Source organism: Oncorhynchus masou, unplaced genomic scaffold (assembly GCF_036934945.1).
Source record: "Oncorhynchus masou masou isolate Uvic2021 unplaced genomic scaffold, UVic_Omas_1.1 unplaced_scaffold_1998, whole genome shotgun sequence".
Taxonomy (NCBI): Eukaryota; Metazoa; Chordata; class Actinopteri; order Salmoniformes; family Salmonidae; genus Oncorhynchus; species Oncorhynchus masou.
This window is the reverse complement of record NW_027008488.1, coordinates 30,873-54,439: the sequence shown is the minus strand read 5'-3', so window position 1 is coordinate 54,439 and position 23,567 is coordinate 30,873. Positions and strand designations below refer to the sequence as shown.

At 46.7% G+C, this 23,567-nt stretch overlaps 1 protein-coding gene across 1 annotated transcript in view; it reads right to left on the bottom strand.

Moving 5' to 3' along the window:
* Window positions 1-5,676: 5,676 nt before the first annotated feature.
* The window catches only part of LOC135532716 (sprouty-related, EVH1 domain-containing protein 2-like), a 39,579-nt gene continuing 21,688 nt past the window's right edge, over window positions 5,677-23,567 (bottom strand). Inside the window, exons 4-6 of the mRNA XM_064960183.1 lie at window positions 22,979-23,037; window positions 14,322-14,489; window positions 5,677-10,174 (exon numbers count right to left, since the gene is read on the bottom strand). Coding sequence (XP_064816255.1) covers window positions 9,347-10,174; window positions 14,322-14,489; window positions 22,979-23,037 — 1,055 coding nt within the window. The 3' untranslated portion in view covers window positions 5,677-9,346. The remainder of the gene's footprint in view (window positions 10,175-14,321; window positions 14,490-22,978; window positions 23,038-23,567) is intronic.

Below are 23,567 nucleotides of genomic sequence, written 5' to 3'. Positions count from 1 at the left end.
AGACCACCCCTCTGTGGTGACTATACAGTCACACCAGGCAGACCCCCTCTGTGGTGACTATACAGTCACACCAGGCAGACCACCCCTCTGTGGTGACTATACAGTCACACCAGGCAGACCACCCCTCTGTGGTGACTATACAGTCACACCAGGCAGACCACCCCTCTGTGGTGACTATACAGTCACACCAGGCAGACCACCCCTCTGTGGTGACTATACAGTCACACCAGGCAGACCACCCCTCTGTGGTGACTATACAGTCACACCAGGCAGACCACCCCTCTGTGGTGACTATACAGTCACACCAGGCAGACCACCCCTCTGTGGTGACTATACAGTCACACCACCGCCCTCTGGGTGACAGTCACACCAGGCAGACCACCCCTCTGTGGTGACTATACAGTCACACCAGGCAGACCACCCCTCTGTGGTGACTATACAGTCACACCACAGACCGCCCCTCTGTGGTGACTATACAGTCACACCAGGCAGACCGCCCCTCTGTGGTGACTATACAGTCACACCAGGCAGACCGCCCCTCTGTGGTGACTATACAGTCACACCAGGCAGACCACCCCTCTGTGGTGACTATACAGTCACACCCTCCCCTCTGTGGTGACTATACAGTCACACCAGGCAGACCACCCCTCTGTGGTGACTATACAGTCACACCAGGCAGACCACCCCTCTGTGGTGACTATACAGTCACACCAGGCAGACCACCCCTCTGTGGTGACTATACAGTCACACCAGGCAGACCACCCCTCTGTGGTGACTATACAGTCACACCAGGCAGACCACCCCTCTGTGGTGACTATACAGTCACACCAGGCAGACCACCCCTCTGTGGTGACTATACAGTCACACCAGGCAGACCACCCCTCTGTGGTGACTATACAGTCACACCAGGCAGACCACCCCTCTGTGGTGACTATACAGTCACACCAGGCAGACCACCCCTCTGTGGTGACTATACAGTCACACCAGGCAGACCCCTCTGTGGTGACTATACAGTCACACCAGGCAGACCGCCCCTCTGTGGTGACTATACAGTCACACCAGGCAGTCCACCCCCTCTGTGGTGACTATACAGTCACACCAGGCAGACCACCCCTCTGTGGTGACTATACAGTCACACCACCACCCCTCTGTGGTGACTATACAGTCACACCACCCCTCTGTGGTGACTATACAGTCACACCAGGCAGACCGCCCCTCTGTGGTGACTATACAGTCACACCAGGCAGACCGCCCCTCTGTGGTGACTATACAGTCACACCAGGCAGACCACCCCTCTGTGGTGACTATACAGTCACACCAGGCAGACCACCCCTCTGTGGTGACTATACAGTCACACCAGGCAGACCACCCCTCTGTGGTGACTATACAGTCACACCAGGCAGACCACCCCTCTGTGGTGACTATACAGTCACACCAGGCAGACCACCCCTCTGTGGTGACTATACAGTCACACCAGGCAGACCACCCCTCTGTGGTGACTATACAGTCACACCAGGCAGACCGCCCCTCTGTGGTGACTATACAGTCACACCAGGCAGACCACAGTCACCTCTGTGGTGACTATACAGTCACACCAGGCAGACCACCCCTCTGTGGTGACTATACAGTCACACCACCACCCCACCCTCTGTGGGACCCTCTGTGGTGACTATACAGACCATTTAAGTCATTTAGCAGACGCCCTCTGTGGTGACTATACAGTCACACCAGGCAGACCGCCCTCTGTGGTGACTATACAGTCACACCAGGCAGACCGCCCCTCTGTGGTGACTATACAGTCACACCAGGCAGACCACCCCTCTGTGGTGACTATACAGTCACACCAGGCAGACCGCCCCTCTGTGGTGACTATACAGTCACACCACAACCCCTCTGTGGTGACTATACAGTCACACCAGGCAGACCACCCCTCTGTGGTGGCTATACAGTCACACCAGGCAGACCACCCCTCTGTGGTGACTATACAGTCACACCAGGCAGACCACCCCTCTGTGGTGACTATACAGTCACACCAGGCAGACCACCCCTCTGTGGTGACTATACAGTCACACATTTACATTTACATTTAAGTCATTTAGCAGACGCTCTCAGGCAGACCGCCCCTCTGTGGTGACTATACAGTCACACCACCCCTCTGTGGTGACTATACAGTCACACCACCCCTCTGTGCTGACTATACAGTCACACCAGGCAGACCGCCCCTCTGTGGTGACTATCCACCATTAATGTTAACAATAATAATACTAAGAAATACAACATACATGGACAGTGTACAAAACATTAAGAACACCTTCCTAATATTGTGTTTGATAGAACAGCCATGATCAATTTGTTGGGATGATCCACCATCCAAAGGACATGACACAACTTGACACAACTGTGGGAAACATTGGAGTCAACATGGTCCAGCATCCCTGATGGAAGTGTTCAACACCTTGTAGAGTCCATGTCCCGATGAATTGAGGCTGTTCATGATGGGTGTTACCCATGATGGATGTTTTGTACATGGAGTGTTATGATATGTTATGTGGATGTTACCCATGATGTGTTACCCATGTGTGTGATGGAGTGTTATATAGTGTTTTTTCCCCCAGATGTAAAAATAAGGAGTGTTAAAAAAAGATAAGAATCAAATACCCATGACAATGGTGGATGTTTCCATGATACAATTTCCCATTTTAATGATTTTCCCCATGAAAGTGTTCCATTGATATGATGGAGGAGGAGAGTGAGATGAAGTGCATGATGCTTTCAGGCAATGACAGTTCCCCATGATGTTGGATGTTACCCATGATGGAAGTGTTCCCCGATGAGGAGTGTTCACCATGATGGAGGAGTGTTACCCATGATGGAGGAGTGTTACCCATGATGGAGGAGTGTTGGCATGATCCACCATGAGAGTGAAGGTTCATGATGGAGGAGTGTTACACATGATGGAACTGTTAACCCATGATGGAGGAGTGTTACCCATGATGGAGGAGTGTTACCCATGATGGAAACCATGATGGAGGAGTGTTACCCATGATGGAGACTTCCTGATTGGCTGATGGAGGAGTTTGACCGATGAGTGTTACCCATGATGGAGGAGTGTTACCCATGATGGGAGTTACCCATGAATGGAGTGTTAATGGGAACCCATGATGGATTACCACAGATGACAACACATCCCATGATGGAGTGTTATCATGATGTTTACCCATGATGAAGTAATACCCATGATGATGGAGTGTTCCCTTATGATGGAGGAGTGTTACCCATGATGGAGTGTTACCCATGATAGTGTTACCCATGATGGAGTGTTACCCATGATGGAGTGTTACCCATTATAGTTACCCAAGTGACGATGAAGTGCATGATGGAGGAGTGTTACCCATGATGGAGTGTTACCCATGACAATGGAGTGTTCGATGGAGTGTTACCCATGATGATGGAGTGTTACCCATGATGAGTGTTACCCATGATGGAGTGTTACCCATGATGGAGTGTTACCCATGACGATGGAGTGTTACCCATGATGGCGTGTTACCCATGATGGCGTGTTACCCATGATGGAGTGTTACCCATGATGATGGAGTGTTACCCATGATGGAGTGTTACCCATGATGGAGTGTTACCCATGATGGTGGAGTGATACCCATGATGGAGTGTTACCCATGATGATGGAGTGTTACCCATGATGATGGAGTGTTACCCATGATGATGGAGTGTTACCCATGATGATGGAGTGTTACCCATGATGATGGAGTGTTACCCATGATGATGGAGTGTTACCCATGATGATGGAGTGTTACCCATGATGATGGAGTGTTACCCATGATGATGGAGTGTTACCCATGATGATGGAGTGTTACCCATGATGGAGTGTTACCCATGATGGAGTGTTACCCATGATGGAGTGTTACCCATGATGGAGTGTTACCCATGATGGAGTGTTACCCATGATGATGGAGTGTTACCCATGACGATGGAGTGTTACCTATGATGGAGTGTTACCCATGATGGAGTGTTACCCATGATGATGGAGTGTTACCCATGATGATGGAGTGTTACCCATGATGGAGTGTTACCCATGATGGAGTGTTACCCATGATGGAGTGATGATGTTACCCATGATGGAGTGTTACCCATGATGATGGAGTGTTACCCATGATGAGTGTTACCCATGATGGAGTGTTACCCATGATACCCATGATGGAGTGTTACCCATGATGGAGTGTTACCCATGATGAGTGTTACCCATGATGGAGGAGTGTTACCCATGATGGAGTGTTACCCATGATGATGGAGTGTTACCCATGATGGAGTGTTACCCATGACGATGGAGTGTTACCCATGACGATGGAGTGTTACCCATGATGATGGAGTGTTACCCATGGTGGAGTGATACCCATGATGGAGTGTTACCCATGATGATGGAGTGTTACCCATGATGATGGAGTGTTACCCATGATGATGGAGTGTTACCCATGATGATGGAGTGTTACCCATGATGGAGTGATGGAGTGTTACCCATGATGATGATGGAGTGTTACCCATGATGATGGAGTGTTACCCATGATGATGGAGTGTTACCCATGATGGAGTGTTACCCATGATGATTACCCATGATGAGTGTTACCCATGATGGAGTGTTACCCATGATGATGGAGTGTTACCCATGATGGAGTGTTACCCATGATGGAGTGTTACCCATGATGGAGTGTTATGATGGAGTGTTACCCATGATGGAGTGTTACCCATGATGGAGTGTTACCCATGATGATGGAGTGTTACCCATGATGATGGAGTGTTACCCCCATGATGATGGAGTGTTACCCATGATGGAGTGTTACCCATGATGATGAGTGTTACCCATGATGATGGAGTGTTACCCATGATGGAGTGTTACCCATGATGGAGTGTTATGGAGTGTTACCCATGATGATGGAGTGTTACCCATGATGAGTGTTATGATGGAGTGTTACCCATGATGATGGAGTGTTATGATGGAGTGTTACCCATGATGGAGTGTTACCCATGATGGAGTGTTACCCATGATGGAGTGTTACCCATGATGTTAATGATGGAGTGTTACCCATGATGGAGTGATGATGATGGAGTGTTACCCATGATGATGTTACCCATGATGGAGTGTTACCCATGATGATGGAGTGTTACCCATGATGATGGACCCATGATGAATGGAGTGTTACCCATGACAATGGAGTGTTACCCATGACAATGGAGTGTTACCCATGATGAGTGTTACCCATGATGATGATGGAGTGTTACCCATGATGATGGAGTGTTACCCATGACAATGGAGTGTTACCCATGATGAGTGTTACCCATGATGGAGTGTTACCCATGATGGAGTGTATGATGGAGTGTTACCCATGACGATGAGTGTTGATGAGATGGAGTGTTACCCATGATGGAGTGTTACCCATGACGATGGAGTGTTACCCATGAGGATGGAGTGTTACCCATGATGGAGTGTTACCCATGATGGAGTGTTACCCATGATGGAGTGTTACCCATGATGATGGAGTGTTACCCATGATGAAGTAGTGATACCCATGATGAAGTAGTGATACCCATGATGAAGGAGTGTTACCCATGAAGAAGGAGCACTATATGTCTGGAGTGGAGTAGTGACAATCATTCCATAGAAAGTGAACGAACATATAATGCCTGTGACACTTTTATAAAGGTGCATACATGCTTATAACAGGTTATAAGGCATTATACCAGTTGGCTTTTACGTAACGTGTTACCAAACAACCTTCCCCATTAGAAGCTTTCAGACAACAACAGATGTGTCAAATCCCGTTCTACAGCAACATGGTCTGGAACAACACATTCATTCAACCATTTAGGTTTGAGAGGAGCGTTGACATTACATACCTGACAACGCACCGTTGTATTTCTATGGACCCAACGGACACGTTAGTTGACAGGGTTGTACTCATTAGGACATGCAACTGAAACGTTTGAAAAAAACTTTAACCGCTTCTTATTGGAGTCCAGGTCGTCTCTTCCCGTTGCAGTCTGTTGTTCCTCCGTTCAGTACCTAATGAATACTTCTACCTTGTGTAGAATAGACTGGAACCTGGGACAGAACCATGTCCACCCGTCTCATTACTAAATCAGAAACATTTTGTCAGAACATCGCCCCCTCTTGAACGGACCCCAGCCCTCGTTTTTATTTTTATTTTGTCTTTATTTTTTAAGAACAAATTCTTATTTTCAATGACTGCCTAGGAACAGTGGGTTAACTGCCTGTTCAGGGGCAGAACGACAGATTTGTACCTTGTCATCTCAGGGATTTGAACTCTAACCACTAGGCTACCCTGCCGCCCCAATTAGTGTTGGGCTTTAACATTGTGGATGGAGTGTTGGGAGTGGATAGCTGCAGTGTCAATCATATGAGAAAAGGTGTGTGACTGGTGAGAAGGGGGCGGGACAAAGGTGAAACTGCTTCTTATAGGTCCTCAGTGAGAGTACACGATGCTGATAAGCTAATAATAATAATAATAATAATAATCTATCATTGACTCATTTTCTCAATAGAAAAGTCCCATTGAGTTTGACTTCCTTTCTCATATATTAGATACATATACAGTTGATTTCCTGCAGGTACATTTCAACTTTCAAACTGTATCAAATGTTAGTAACATTCATGTCTCAAAGTAGTGCTTCACAAACATCTACGATAGTCAGACGTTTTCAAACCTCAAGTGGTGAGATAAATCCCACATTGACACACCTCAGATTTGACAGAAACTTTTTTTTTAAAGGCTAAGTATATGTCCCAAATGGCAGCCTATTCAGTTTATAGTGCACTACTTTGACCAGGGCCCTATGAGAATAGGGTGCCATTTGGGACTCATCCTAAATGTGTTCCTGGCTTTAGAGAAGGTATCTAGACACTGTCTATCTATTTCCTACCAACTGGCATATCTGTCTGTCTGTCTGTCTGTGCACCCTGTGGCATCTAGACAGTATCTCTTACCAACTGTCTGTCTGTCTGTCCACCCTGTGGTATCTAGACACTATCTCCTACCAACTGTCTGTCTGTCTGTCTACCCTGTGGCCCTGTGGTATCTAGACACTATCTCCTACCAACTGTCTGTCTGTCCACCCTGTGGTATCTAGACAATATCTCCTACCAACTGTCTGTCTGTCTGTCTGTCCACCCTGCCGCCCTGTGGTATCTAGACACTATCTCTTACCAACTGTCTGTCTGTCTGTCCACCCTGTGGCCCTGTGGTATCTAGACACTATCTCCTACCAACTGTCTGTCTGTCTGTCTGTCTGTCTGTCTGTCTGTCTGTCTGTTTGTCTGTCTGTTCACCCATGTGGTATGTAGACACTATCTCCTACCGTCTGTCTGTCTGTCCACCCTGCCGCCCTGTGGTATCTAGACACTATCTCTTACCAACTGTCTGTCTGTCTGTCCACCCTGTGGTATCTAGACACTATATCCTACCAACTGTCTGTCTGTCTGTCCACCCTGTGGTATCTAGACACTATATCCTACCAACTGTCTGTCTGTCCACCCTGCCGCCCTGTGGTATCTAGACACTATCTCCTACCAACTGTCTGTCTGTCTGTGCACCCTGTGGCCCTGTGGTATCTAGACACTATCTCCTACCAACTGTCTGTCTGTCCACCATGTGGCCCTGTGGTATCTAGACAATATCTCCTACCAACTGTCTGTCTGTCTGTCTGTGCACCCTGTGGCCCTGTGGTACCTAGACACTATCTCCTACCAACTGTCTGTCTGTCTGTCCACCCTGTGGTATCTAGACAATATCTCCTACCAACTGTCTGTCTGTCTGTGCACCCTGTGGCCCTGTGGTATCTAGACACTATCTCCTACCAACTGTCTGTCCACCCTGTGGTATCTAGACACTATCTCCTACCAACTGTCTGTCCACCCTGTGGTATCTAGACAATATCTCCTACCAACTGTCTGTCTGTCTGTCCACCCTGTGGTATCTAGACACTATCTCCTACCAATTGTCTGTCTGTCTGTCCACCCTGTGGTATCTAGACACTATCTCCTACCAACTGTCTGTCTGTCCACCCTGCCGCCCTGCGGTATCTAAACACTATCTCCTACCAACTGTCTGTCTGTCTGTCTGTCTGTCCACCCTGCCGCCCTGCGGTATCTAAACACTATCTCCTACCAACTGTCTGTCCACCCTGCGGCTGGTGGGGCAATTCATAGAGAAAATAAATACAATTAAAAATGATCTTTGGATTCAAAACATCAAAACTCGATGTGTCCCTGTTGATTCTCCCCGGAGAGGTTAAAGTTGAACCTCTGTGTAGTAGGCTCCACACCAACTTCCTGGACACAAATGAAAGATAGTGCTGGACTAAGAAGCCATTTCAATATGGATTCTCCATTGAGTATGTTTTTAAGTCCAGGACGAGACTTAATCAGTGGGAAGGTTTCCTGGTTGATTGTAGGGTCCAACTCAAACCTTTATAAACGCTGATATTGCAGTTCATGTGAAGATGGTGTAAATGAAATGTACTGGGGTAGTGAAGAGGTAACATTTGTTACTAACACCAAAGGAGGCTTTAGTCAACACGCACGCACACACACACACACACACACACACCACTACAGCAGCTTTAGGCTTATCTCCTAGTTGTTGCTCTAAGGACTTGGGACAGAAGGCCAGTTCAGAGGGGGCTGGGATCGGCCCTGGTGGCATATAATCAGAACTATCAAAAAAAAAAAAGGACCTGGGTTCAAATGCTATTTGAAATCATTTCAAAGACTTAAAACTGTGCTTGATTGATCTCGCCTGGATTAATGAACCAATAGGAGTCTAAACACGGCAAACCCCGCCCATCTGGCGCTTCAGGCCGGCTAGAACAAACACTGAAATTATTTTTTATAAAATGTCAAATACTATATGAACCCAGGTCTAATATCAAACAGGCTCTCCGAGCAAACAACCACGCAGGACAACAACGTACGCAAACTAAACAATTCAAGTTGTTCAACACCAAGTCGGTGTAAATAGTAGAAAGTACCTGGTTGTATGTGATACATGACATATTAGTCAGCTATAAAAAATAAAAAGAGTCCCTCCCTCAAACAGGAATGGAGGGAACAAGACAGTCACGTGGAAAGAGGAGAGAGAGAAGAACAGCACACAAGAAGGAGCTTATCAATCTTTAAGCCATTTCAAAATGGCAGCCACAACACGCCAACGCTGTATATACACGTCCGTCTGGAGAGTAACAAAACCACAAAACCAAAATGGGGCATAGGACCGCTCTTCTTCTCCCCCTCCCTCTCCCCTCCATGTGTTTTTTGGGTTTATGTCATTGAGGCTTCATGCCTGCCCCCGCAGCTCCCGCACGCCACCCCGGCCCGGTGGCAGGCGTGAAGGGGCGGGTACAGACAGAGACACGGCGCCACCAGGGACAACCCCAGCAGAGCTGCCCAGCGCGTGCCCAGCCTCCCCTCGCCACCCCCCTCACAGGAGCAGGGGTCTGAGTAGTCCCCCTCCGGGTCAGACATGCAGTGGTACAGCAGTGTGTCGGCCAGCCACAAGCAGCTGACCCCCCGGACACACGCCCTGATCGGGTCTGGCGCATCCTGGCAGCGCCCCCGTCGGTTGTTACCGCCGTAGAACGTTCCGCCGCAGTATTGGCACTGCAGGCGCTCGCCAACCCCGCCCTCCTCAGACTTCTTGTCCTGTCCATCAGACGAGCCAGGGAGGAGGGGCTGGGGCTGGCTAGAGACCACGCCCCCACCGAAGCCCTGATCCCCTGGACGGCGGTGTTGCGAACCCAAGCCGGCGTAGTGGTGCCTCTTGGGTAAAGGTCTGAAGGTAGGTTTGGGGTCGGAGGAATCTACCGGTGTGGATACCAGGGGATAACTATAGTGGTGTTTGTGTGGCTCGCTCTTAGCGAAGTGGACATAGGACTCAGAGTCGTCTGGCGGGCGGATGTATTTGTGGCGCACGGTGGCGTGGCGGTAGTCCTCATAGCCCGTGAGCCAGGAGCGTTCTAGTTGGTCCATATGGAGTTCCGAGGGGGAGGAGGATTCTGAGGGGAGCTCCCAGGAACGTTCCCGGGGGTTGATCCTGACGATCTCCTCGTCGTCCTGGAAGGTGACGTGGCGAGGGATGCGGGGCAGAGGCTGCAGGGAGGAGAGCGAGAGGAGAGAGAGAGAGAGGAGAGAGGGAGAGAGAGGAGAGCGAGAGGAGAGCGAGAGAGAGAGAAAGGAGGAGAAAGAGAGAGGAGAGGGAGAGAGAGAGAGAAAGGAGAGAGAGAGAGAGAGAAAGGAGATGAGCGAGAGGAGAGAGAGGGAGAGAGAGAGGAGAGGGAGTGAGAGAGGAGAGAGAAAGGAGAGGGAGAGAGAGAGAAAGGAGAAAGGAGAAAGGAGAGAGAGAGAGGAGAGGGAGAGAGAGAGAGAGGAGAGAGAGAGGGAGAGAGAGAAAGGAGAGAGGGAGAGAGAGAAAGGAGAGAGGGAGAGAGAGAGAGGAGAGGGAGAGAGAGAGAGGAGAGGGAGAGAGAAAGGAGAGGAAGAGAGAGAGAGAGGAGAGGAAGAGAGAGAGAGAGGGAAAGGAGAGGAGGAGGAGAGAGAGAGAGAGAGAGAGAGAGAGAGAAAGGAGAGAGCGAGAGAAAGGAGAGAGAGAGAGGAGGGAGAAAGAGAGAAGGGAGGGAGAGAGAGAGGAGAGGGGGGGAGAGAGGAGAGAGGGAGAGGGAGAGAGAGAGAGGGAGAGAGAGAGAGGGGGGATGAACAAATGCCTAGAATTGAACAAATGTCATTAGATAACAAGTTGGAGCTACAGACACGGTGTGGATGATGCTGTGTAACTTTTGTATTTATAGTTCCACTGTGTACATTTTACTACACAGTATTTTCTAAATATATGCATTACTATTGGTAATATGCAGTAAAGAAGTGGTAAACAGTGAGGTGGGTAAAACACTGACTGCTGTTATGCAGAGTAAGACAAATGCAAAATACATGTCAAAAAAGTAACCGTACAATAGCAGTAACGAGGCTCTATACAGGGGGTACGGGTTGGTTGAGGTAGTGTAATGGGGGCCGGCCTGAGTGATTCACGGAAGGTTTGAAAAAAAGTCCAGACATCTCTGTAGAATGCATGTTTTTCGGGCACCTGGTTTTATTTTTGGGTTACCAAGCCCCCATTTTCAAAACGGTTTTAAATGCATTTAAGGGAAATCCAGACTTCCATGCCCGCTATGGGAGCACCATACTACGGCCCCAAATCAATGGGGGCCGGCATTAGTGATTTATGGAGGTTTGGAGAAAAAAAGTCTGAAAATATTTTAAGTCCAAACTTCTCATGGTTTAGGGTAGAACCTGTTCAGCAGTCTAATGGTTTGGGGGTAGAAGCTGTTCAGCAGTCTAATGGTCTGGGGGTAGAACCTGTTCAGCAGTCTAATGGTCTGGGGGTAGAACCTGTTCAGCAGTCTAATGGTCTGGGGGTAGAACCTGTTCAGCAGTCTAATGGTCTGGGGGTAGAACCTGTTCAGCAGTCTAATGGTTTGGGGGTAGAAGCTGTTCAGCAGTCTAATGGTCTGGGGGTAGAAGCTGTTCAGCAGTCTAATGGTTTAGGGTAGAACCTGTTCAGCAGTATAATGGTTTGGGGGTAGAACCTGTTTAGCAGTCTTATGGTCTGGGGGTAGAAGCTGTTCAGCAGTCTAATGGTTTGGGGGTAGAAGCTGTTCAGCAGTCTAATGGTCTGGGGGTAGAAGCTGTTCAGCAGTCTAATGGTTTGGGGGTAGAACCTGTTCAGCAGTCTAATGGTTTGGGGGTAGAAGCTGTTCAGCAGTCTAATGGTTTGGGGGTAGAACCTGTTCAGCAGTCTAATGGTCTTGGGGGTAGAACCTGTTCAGCAGTCTTAATGGTCTAATGGTTTGGGGGTAGAAGCTGTTCAGCAGTGGCTTGGGGGTAATGGTTTGGGGTAGAACCTGTTCAGCAGTCTAATGGTTTGGGGTAGAACCTGTTCAGCAGTCTAATGGTTTGGGGGTAGAACCTGTTCAGCAGTCTAATGGTTTGGGGTAGAACCTGTTCAGCAGTCTAATGGTTTGGGGGTAGAAGCTGTTCAGCAGTCTAATGGTTTGGGGGTAGAAGCTGTTCAGCAGTCTAATGGTTTGGGGGTAGAAGCTGTTCAGCAGTCTAATGGTTTGGGGGTAGAAGCTGTTCAGCAGTCTAATGGTCTGGGGGTAGAAGCTGTTCAGCAGTCTAATGGTTTGGGGTAGAACCTGTTCAGCAGTCTAATGGTTTGGGGTAGAACCTGTTCAGCAGTCTAATGGTTTGGGGGTAGAAGCTGTTCAGCAGTCTAATGGTTTAGGGTAGAACCTGTTCAGCAGTCTAATGGTCTGGAGGTAGAACCTGTTCAGCAGTCTAATGGTTTGGGGGTAGAACCTGTTCAGCAGTCTAATGGTTTGGGGGTAGAACCTGTTCAGCAGTCTAATGGTCTGGGGGTAGAAGCTGTTCAGCAGTCTAATGGTTTGGGGGTAGAAGCTGTTCAGCAGTCTAATGGTTTGGGGGTAGAACCTGTTCAGCAGTCTAATGGTATGGGGGTAGAAGCTGTTCAGCAGTCTAATGGTTTGGGGGTAGAAGCTGTTCAGCAGTCTAATGGTTTGGGGGTAGAAGCTGTTCAGCAGTCTAATGGTTTAGGGTAGAACCTGTTCAGCAGTCTAATGGTTTGGGGGTAGAAGCTGTTCAGCAGTCTAATGGTTTGGGGGTAGAACCTGTTCAGCAGTCTAATGGTTTGGGGGTAGAAGCTGTTCAGCAGTCTAATGGTTTGGGGGTAGAAGCTGTTCAGCAGTCTAATGGTTTGGGGGTAGAAGCTGTTCAGCAGTCTTATGGTCTGGGGGTAGAACCTGTTCAGCAGTCTAATGGTTTGGGGGTAGAACCTGTTCAGCAGTCTAATGGTTTGGGGTAGAACCTGTTCAGCAGTCTAATGGTTTGGGGGTAGAAGCTGTTCAGCAGTCTAATGGTTTGGGGGTAGAAGCTGTTCAGCAGTCTAATGGTTTGGGGGGAACCTGTTCAGCAGTCTAATGGTCTGTTCAGCAGTCTAATGGTTTGGGGGTAGAACCTGTTCAGCAGTCTAATGGTTTGGGGGTAGAAGCTGTTCAGCAGTCTAATGGTTTGGGGGTAGAAGCTGTTCAGCAGTCTAATGGTTTGGGGGTAGAAGCTGTTCAGCAGTCTAATGGTTTAGGGTAGAACCTGTTCAGCAGTCTAATGGGTTGGGGGTAGAACCTGTTCAGCAGTCTAATGGTTTGGGGGTAGAACCTGTTCAGCAGTCTAATGGTTTGGGGGTAGAAGATGTTCAGGTACCTTTTAGTCCCAGACTTGGTGCTCCGGTACCGTTTGCCGTGTAGTAGCAGAGAGAACAGTCTATGACTTGGGTGGCTAGAGTCTTGACAATTTTTTAGGGCCTTCCTCTGACACCGCCTGGTATAGAGGTCCTGGATGGCACGAAGCTTGGCCCGAGTGATGTACTGGGCCTTACGCACTACCATCTGTAGTGCCATTGCGGTCGGAGGCCGAGCAGTTGCCATACCAGGCGGTGATGCAACCAGTCAGGACGCTCTCGATGGTGCAGCTGAATAACCTTTTGAGGATCTGAGGACCCATGCCAAATCTTTTCAGTCTCCTGAGGGGGAATAGGTTTTGTCGTGCCCTCTTCACGACTGTCTAGGTGTGTTTGGACCATGTTAGTTTGTTGGTGATGTGGACACCAAGGAACTTGAAACTCTCAACCTGCTCCACTACAGCCAAGTTGATGTGAATAGGGGCGTGCTCAGCCCGCCTTTTCCTGTAGTACACGATCAGCTCCTTCGTCTTGCTCACATTGAGGGAGATGTTGTTGTCCTGGCACCACACTGCCAGTTCTCTGACCTCCTCCTTATAGGCTGTGTCATCGTTGTCAGTGATCAGGCCTACCACTGTTGTGTCGTCTGCAAACTTAATGATGGTGTTGGAGTCGTGCTTGTCCACGCAGTCGTCGGTGAACAGGGAGTACATCTGTGGATCTGTTTGGGGATCTGTTTGGGCGGTATCCAAATTGGAGGGTTTCTGGGATGATGGTGTTGATGTGAGCCATGACCAGCCTTTCAAAGCACGTCATGGCTACAGATGTGAGTGTTACGGGTCGGTAGTAATTTAGACATGTTACCATGGCGTTCTTGGGCACAGGGTCTATGGCGGTCTGCTTGAAACATGTTGGTATTACAGACTGGGTCAGGGAAGCACATCCAGTGTCAACATCATCCCATCCCTTACTCTCCTCCCATTGGCTTACCAGATCTAGGAAGTAGTGGTCTGACAACCTATAGGGTTCGTGGAGGTCGTTTCCCAGGATGCAGTTGTTGTGTAAGTGGGATGAGTCAGCGAGGGGGGAGGAGTCCAGTGGCTGCAGACAGGGCTCCAGTCTCTCGGAGGAGGAGTTAGACGAGCTGTCTGTGGCATTCTGATTGGACAAAAGACAAAACCAGAAGAGTCAGTAAAGCTCTGATTGGACAAGCAGTTGTCGGTGGGCAGGTATGGTTTGAGCAAATGGTCTATATATTTTATATTTTTTATATTGTATTTCTCTCTCCAAATCTCCCCCTCTGCTCCCCCCCCACTGTCTCTGATTGCCCCCTCTGTCTGTGCTCCCCCCCCACTGTCTCTGCTTCCCCCCACCCACTGTCTCTGCTTACCCCCCCTCCCCTATCTCTGCTTCCCCATCTCGGCCCCCCCCCCACTGTCTCTGCTCCCCCCCCACTGTCTCTGCTTCCCCATCTCCCCCCCCCCCTTTGCTTCCCCCCCACTCTACCCGCTCTGCCCCCCACCCTCTCTGCTTCCCCCCCCACTCTACCCTCTCTGCTTCCCCCCCACTCTACCCTCTCTGCCTCCCCCCCACTCTACACTCTCTGCTTCCCAGGTCATTCTACAAAAATTGAGGCTTTCCTGTCCTGGCCTTATTCACCAGGAAAACCCCTTAAAAGTGTGAGATAATGACACAAAACATTTTTGGGATTTTAATTGAAGTGTTTTACTATTAATAAAACATGTGTAAGACAGTTATATTGCAATTTTTTTTATATATTGTAGAGCACGGTCAGTACCATGAAATTGGCTTGTCTCCCAGGTCAGGAGTCATGGTTTAGTGACATTTTTTGAGTTTAAAAATATAGTTTTCTCCCTCTTTAAATGTCATAATACAAAGAAAAATATATTTATTTAGTGGACTACTTAAAAAACTAAAATATCAAATAATTATTTCAAATAATTTACAAGTAATAGCTGTCCCTCAATTTCATGTCACTGGTGTTCAAATTTATTAAAAAACACCACTTTGAAAAAATTAAACTTCTTTGCCAAATTCTTCCTGGGTCAAAGGTTCATTGGAGACGGAACTGTTTTTGAAAAGCACATGGTGAGTGTGCGCTCTCTCTTCATCTGTTAACAATATGACGATTAACTTGGTAATTTCATGCGAGGACTTAAGATGTGTCACTGGTGTTATACAGTTTATAGTAAGGGGAAAGGAAATTGGATACAAATTTTTGATAAAATTGCATGATTAAGTGATTTATTTACAATTTAAGAAGTGTGGTTTGAGCTACAGTGGCCGCCATCTTAGATTTGCCATCTTGTCTGCAGATTTGCCACTGGTGTTATCGTCACTGCTGTTACTGTTCTTGCTGGTAACCAGTGACATGAGGATAACGCCAATGACAATCAATAACACCACAAACCTTTTTCTCAACGTCATGTTTTATAAAACCCTCAACGATTATATTTAAAAAAAGACTAAGTATTTTATTACTTTTTTCAATATTGTAATCACATAATATAGCTTTCCTTTTGAATAGATATGGTGAAATGAGGTGCTGCTGAAATGCGTTAGACTCGACAGGCAGCCCAGGCATGCTGACCCACACCACAGAGAAGCCTACCTTCAACAAAAACACCAGACATACTGACAGGATTTAGAGAGTCAGAAAAGGAGAGTGGAGGATCTCACAGAAAGAGAAGAAAGACAGCAGTGGAAGGAAATGTCGGATCAGACAGGCAAAACACAGAGAGAGATTGAGAGCAGGAACCACATTGTTGACCCCCATCCACTCCAGACCCAGACCTGCAATAAAGACAATGTGTCTGTAGGAAGACAAAGTAACTCTGTAGATACAGAGTACATATAAGGGATAATTCACCCCAATTACAAAATGACTCTGGTTTCTTTACCAAGTATGCAGTCTGTGGACAAGGTATGACAGCAAGCCATGCGTTGGTTTACCTGGCCATTGTTTCAACTGCTAATTATTTTGCATCTGTGGCACAAAACCAAAGCGTGGCTTGCTGTCATACCTTGTCCACAGACTGCTTTACACGGTAAGGAAATCAATATGTCAATTAGTAATTCAGATTAACTATCCTTTTTAAGGAGACCTCGACAATATTTGTCACATGGCACGAGAATTGATATATATATACTGTTTTAATTAACAAGCCACGTAGTTTTGTGGCGTGACAGAGTAGGATTTCATGTTTGTATTATGTTGCATCTTACACTGGAAATCAAATACATTTTATTACATCATTACAGACACAAATCTGTTGTGTTATGAAAGACACATTTTAGTCAATAGGCTTCATTTTTTGGTCTTAATCTTTGACCAATAACCCTCATTTTATTGTTCATATTAAATCAACCCATCTTAAGAAAACCTGAAATGATTTGTAATTTAAAAATATTACTAATAAATTGATCAAATTTTTTTGAAATAATTTTGTTTGTCATTGGTGTCACATTGTGTCACTGGTATTACTGTATGGGATATTGGTGTTCTGGCATCAGAGTTAACCAATTTAATTTAAAATGATTTTTGGTATTTGTTGCCACATTCATTAGAAAACATTTTAAGGATATGATCATTCCATTTTGATGATTCAACCTCAATTATTTCTAATGTTACAAAACAACAAAACAATAGTATAAATGGAACTGTACATGTTTAAAGCCAATTATTACTATTCCAAACACGTTCTTAGTATTCTCATGAACCCTTTCTGTCTTTGATTATATAAAGACTGACATGACATTCTAGAAAGCCTGAATTGTCATCTAAAATATAGGTAACGCCAGTGACCAAAAGGCAATGGTAATGTAGTAAAAATATAAAAATATGTTAAGCTGTCATTTATGTTGATTTATAATGTTACGGGGTTAACTATTATCTGACTATTATCTGACTAAACTGACTAAGTTTTGATAAAACATTTTTTATTACAATTTGTAAAAGTTGGCTGTTCAAAAAGCCACCATTTTCATAGAATGACCCTCCCTCTCTGCTTCCCTCCCCTCGACCCTCTCTGTTTCTCTCCCCTTGACCCTCTCTGCTTCCCTCCCCTCGACCCTCTCTGCTTCCCTCCCCTCGACCCTCTCTGCTTCCCCCTCTCTGCTTCCCTCCCCTCTACCGCCTCTGCTTCCCTCCCCTCTACCCTCTCTGCTTCCCTCCCCCTCGACCCTCTCTGCTTCCCTCCCCTCTACCCTGTCTGCTTCCCTCCGACCCTCTGTCTGCTTCCCTCCCCTCGACCCTCTGCTTCCCTCCCCTCGACCCCTCTGCTTCCCTCCCCTCTCTCTCCAGGTCTGCTTCCAGCCTGTGTGAGTCTGCTTATCCTCCCTTTCCTCCTCTGCTTTTCCCTCAAACCTTGGCCAGACACAAAACACACCAGGCCGCCGGCTAGCCGACCAGCAGCCAGATGACTCTACACATTGTGGACCCTCTCTGTCTGTGTGACCCTCTCTGCTGAGCTCCCCCAGACAGATATTTTGGACCCTGTCTGGCCCTGGACAGCCTCCAGGTCTACTTCCAGCCTGTGTGACTAGCATTATCCTGGCCCTATTCCTCCTCAGGCTTTGGTCCAAGTCAAACCTTGGCCAGACACAAACACACCAGGCCCTATATAGTGACCAGCAGCCAGATGACCACATATTGGGTGTCTGTGTGACTCCACATTGCTGAGCGCCCAGACAGATATTTTGGACAGGCAGGCAGGTGGACAGCCTCAGGGGGCATATTCCCTATATAGTGCACTACTTTAGACCAGAGCCCTATTCCCTATATAGTGCACTACTTTAGACCAGAGCCCTATTTCCTATATAGTGTATTACTTTAGACCAGAGCCCTATTCCCTATATAGTGCACTACTTTATACCAGGACCCTATTCCCTATATAGTGCACTACTTTAGACCAGAGCCCTATTCCCTATATAGTGTATTACTTTAGACCAGAGCCCTATTCCCTATATAGTGCACTACTTTAGACCAGAGCCCTATTCCCTATATAGTCCACTACTTTATACCAGGACCCTATTCCCTATATAGTGCACTACTTTAGACCAGAGCCCTATTCCCTATATAGTGCACTACTTTAGACCAGAGCCCTATTCCCTATATAGTGCACTACTTTAGACCAGAGCCCTATTCCCTATATAGTGCACTACTTAAAACCAGAGCCCTAATCCCTATATAGTGCACTACTTTAGACCAGAGCCCTATTCCCTATATAGTGCACTACTTAAAACCAGAGCCCTAATCCCTATATAGTGCACTACTTTAGACCAGAGCCCTATTCCCTATATAGTGCACTACTTTAGACCAGAGCCCTATTCCCTATATAGTGCACTACTTTATACCAGGACCCTATTCCCTATATAGTGCACTACTTTAGACCAGAGCCCTATTCCCTATATAGTGCACTACTTTATACCAGGACCCTATTCCCTATATAGTGCACTACTTTATACCAGGACCCTATTCCCTATATAGTGCACTACTTTATACCAGGACCCTATTCCCTATATAGTGCACTACTTTAGACCAGAGCCCTATTCCCTATATAGTGCACTACTTTATACCAGGACCCTATTCCCTATATAGTGCACTACTTTATACCAGGACCCTATTCCCTATATAGTGCACTACTTTAGACCAGAGCCCTATTCCCTATATAGTGCACTACTTTAGACCAGAGCCCTATTCCCTATATAGTGCACTACTTTAGACCAGAGCCCTATTCCCTATATAGTGCACTACTTTAGACCAGAGCCCTATTCCCTATATAGTGCACTACTTTAGACCAGAGCCCTAATCCCTATATAGTGCACTACTTGAGACCAGAGCCCTATTCCCTATATAGTGCACTACTTTAGACCAGAGCCCTATTCCCTATATAGTGCACTACTTTAGACCAGAGCCCTATTCCCTATATAGTGCACTACTTTATACCAGGACCCTATTCCCTATATAGTGCACTACTTTAGACCAGAGCCCTATTCCCTATATAGTGCACTACTTTAGACCAGAGCCCTATTCCCTATATAGTCCACTACTTTATACCAGGACCCTATTCCCTATATAGTGTATTACTTTAGACCAGAGCCCTATTCCCTATATAGTGCACTACTTTAGACCAGAGCCCTATTCCCTATATAGTGTATTACTTTAGACCAGAGCCCTATTCCCTATATAGTGCACTACTTTAGACCAGAGCCCTATTCCCTATATAGTGCACTACTTTAGACCAGAGCCCTATTCCCTATATAGTGCACTACTTTAGACCAGAGCCCTATTCCCTATATAGTGCACTACTTTAGACCAGAGCCCTATTCCCTATATAGTGCACTACTTTTAACCAGGAAATAGGGTGTTATTTAGGAAGCAACGGCACTCTGTCTGTCTGTCTGTCTGTCTGTCTGTCTGTCGCTGCCCACACCGGCAGGCCAGGGGGAAGTGTGTAGAGACACTTTATTTAGCTTTTTCAACCGGTTTCTCCCCCCACCCACTGGTTTGCTTTATGGGGGTCCGTGTTGGACTAAACTTAACTTCTCCCTCCCTCCATGGCCAGCGTTGAGATCTACCCACAGAGTGGACTGTAATGTTGATTGGTTGTTACAAAGCCCTTCAGAATGGCTGGCCCAAAAATAACAACAACCCCAACCCAAACCCCCTGTACCACCCCCTCCTCCCCTCTCTCTCTGGGGCTTCAGGTGGGTGGATCTTGGGGTACTCCTGTCTGTCCATCGGTTCTGGCTACCCCTGCCACCAGCTCTGGGTCATATTCATTAGTGCACATCGTAGGAAAACATTTTTTGCAACAGAAAACAAAAAACAAGTGTTTCTTATTGGCAAAGTTGAGGTAGTCCCACCCTGTTTTGGTGTTTTCTTCCATTTGGTGTCTAGTGAATACAACCCTGCTCTCATTACTGCTGATCAGTCACTACACAGATCACCTCTCCTCTGTTTCTACTGCAGCCCATCACACACGAGAGAGAGAGACACAGAGCGAGAGAGACACAGAGCGAGAGAGAGACACAGAGAGAAACACAGAGAGAGAGAGACAGAGAGAGCGAGAGACAGAGAGAGCGAGAGACAGAGACAGAGAGAGAGAGACAAAGAGAGAGAGAGACAAAGAGAGAGAGAGACACAGAGAGAGACACAGAGAGAGAGAGAGACACACAGAGAGAGAGAGACACACAGAGAGAGAGAGACACACAGAGAGAGAGAGACACACAGAGAGAGAGAGACACACAGAGAGAGAGAGACACACAGAGAGAGAGAGACACACAGAGAGAGAGAGACAAAGAGAGAGAGAGACACAGAGAGAGAGACAGAGAGAGAGAGAGACACAGAGAGAGACACAGAGAGAGGGAGAGACACAGAGAGAGACAGAGCGAGAGAGAGAGACACACAGAGAGAGAGAGACACACAGAGAGAGAGACACACAGAGAGAGAGAGACACACAGAGAGAGAGACACACGAGAGAGAGAGAGACAGAGAGAGAGAGAGAGAGAGACACACAGAGAGACACAGAGAGAGAGAGACACAGAGAGAGAGACACAGAGAGAGAGAGACACAGAGAGAGAGACACAGAGCGAGAGAGACAGAGAGAGACACAGAGAGAAACACAGAGATAGAGAGAGAAACACAGAGAGAGAGAGACACACAGAGAGAGAGAGAGACACAGAGCGAGAGACACACAGAGAGAGAGAGACACAGAGAGAAACACAGAGATAGAGAGAAACACAGAGAGAGAAACACAGAGAGAGAGACACAGAGAGAGAGACACAGAGAGAGAGAGAGACACAGAGAGAGACACAGAGAGAGACACAGAGAGAGACACAGAGAGAGAGAGAAAGAGAGGGGATGTTGTGGAGAGAAGAGGGGGAAAGGGGGGGGCGAAAGAGGAAGACAGCAGCTAAATGTCTCAAAACTAGAAGAATGGTAGCAAAATATACCTCTGTCTCTCTGTGTCTCACTCTCCTTCTCAATTTCTCTGTCAATTCAATTCAATTCAAGGGCTTTATTGGCATGGGAAACATGTGTTAACATTGCCAAAGCAAGTAAGGTAGATAATATATAAAGTGAAATAAACAATAAAAATTAACAGTAGACATCACACATACAGAAGTTTCAAAACAATAAAGACATTACAAATGTCATATTATATATATATATATATATATATATATATATATATATATATACAGTGTTTTTACAATGTACAAATGGTAAAGGACACAAGATAAAATAAATAAGCATAAATATGGGTTGTATTTACAATGGTGTGTGTTCTTCACTGGTTGCCCTTTTCTCGTGTCTCTCTCTCAACAAAAATAGTGTCCGCTCAGCGAGAGGCAGGGGAGGGGGGGTTGGGTTAAGTATAGGCTAGCCCACGAGGAATAATTGAGGAAGAATGTGCTTCCTAGCCCTGTCCCCTCCCCCTTCTCGTGTGTGTGTGTACACAGGGTAGTAAATCAGTATATCCTGTCTGACACGCCACCACCCACCTCGTAACACACCGGGCCACTGTAGGAGAGGTGGTCAACAGGAGCCTCAGCCTATGCAGAGGTGTGTGTGTAAACTCAGACCATTCATCTCGCTCTAACAGACAGTTGAAGTCAAGATGAGCCACATCCTCCCCCCCCCCCATCTCTCTCTCTGACTGCTGGTAAATCACAGTGTTACAAAGCTTAGATGCAGCTGCCAACGTTAGTTTGATTGTGGTGAGTGGTGGGGGGAGGTGGTGCTAACAGGAAGTGACCTTTTGACCCTGCCTGCTGCTCCCAGTGTCACGCTACAGGAGGATGGTGTAGGTAACACACACACACACACACACAGACCCGTAACAGAGGGCGTAGTGGGACGCAGTGAGGGGTAGACAGGTAACAGGGGTGCTTTAATGAGTGACCTATGATAGATCAGGGTTTTAGGCTGGGCTTATGTAATGTAATGATGGTCATCACTATAACCTAAATGAGTTAAACATCTAAATGAGACATCAGTTAAACATCTAAATCTGAACACATCATCTCACAGTTAAACATCTAAATGAGACAGACAGTTAAACATCTAAATGAGACGTGAACACATCATTTACAGTTAAACATCTAAATGAGACAGGTCGTACTTACGGTGAACACATCATCTCTGACAGTTAAACATCTAAATGAGACATGTGTTTCTGAACACATCATCTCTGACAGTTAAACATCTAAATGAGACAGGTCGTGTTTACGGTGAACACATCATCTCTGACAGTTAAACATCTAAATGAACACATCATCTCTGACAGTTAAACATCTAAATGAGACAGGTCGTGTTTACGGTGAACACATCATCTCTGACACAGTTAAACATCTAAATGAAATGAGAACACATCATCTCTGACACAGTTAAACATCTAAATGAGACAGGTCGTGTTTACGGTGAACACATCATCTCTGACAGTTAAACATCTAAATGAGACAGGTCGTGTTTACGGTGAACACATCATCTCTGACAGTTAAACATCTAAATGAGACAGGTCGTGTTTACGGTGAACACATCATCTCTGACAGTTAAACATCTAAATGAGACACGGTGAACACATCATCTCTGACAGTTAAACATCTAAATGAGACGTCACGGTGAACACGTCGCCCAGTTCTGTCTCGTTCTGGAGTGTTGAGGAGGACGTCGTGGAGCCTACGGGGAGCAAAGAGTGGCAAAATTAACTAACTCAGGTTGTGCAATATTTTCAGGTAAAGACTTTTCAATCGCATTGTTACACCTTAATTCATAATAATCATTTGACGAATGCTTAAATTTGTCATATTTCACACGTACAAATGTATATTAGGGGCGGCAGGGTAGCAGGGTAGTGGTTAGAGAATTGGACCAGTAACAGAAAGGTTGTTAGATTGAATCCCCGAACTGACAAGGTACAAATCTGTTGTTCTGCCCCTGAACAAGGCAGTTAACCCACCGTTCCTAGGTCGTCATTTTAAATAATAATTAGTTCTTAACTGACTTGCCTAGTTAAATAAAAGGACAAATAAAAAATATGAATATACATGTGTGAATTGGAGGTGTCATTTGCATGTTCCAACTCCCCCTGAGATCTCCTTAGAGGTCACGGCCAGAGTCACCATTGCCCAGTACCCCTGGAGCAATTATGGTGAAGGGACTTGCTCAAGAGCACAACGGCAGATTTGACCATCGTAGCACCAAGCATG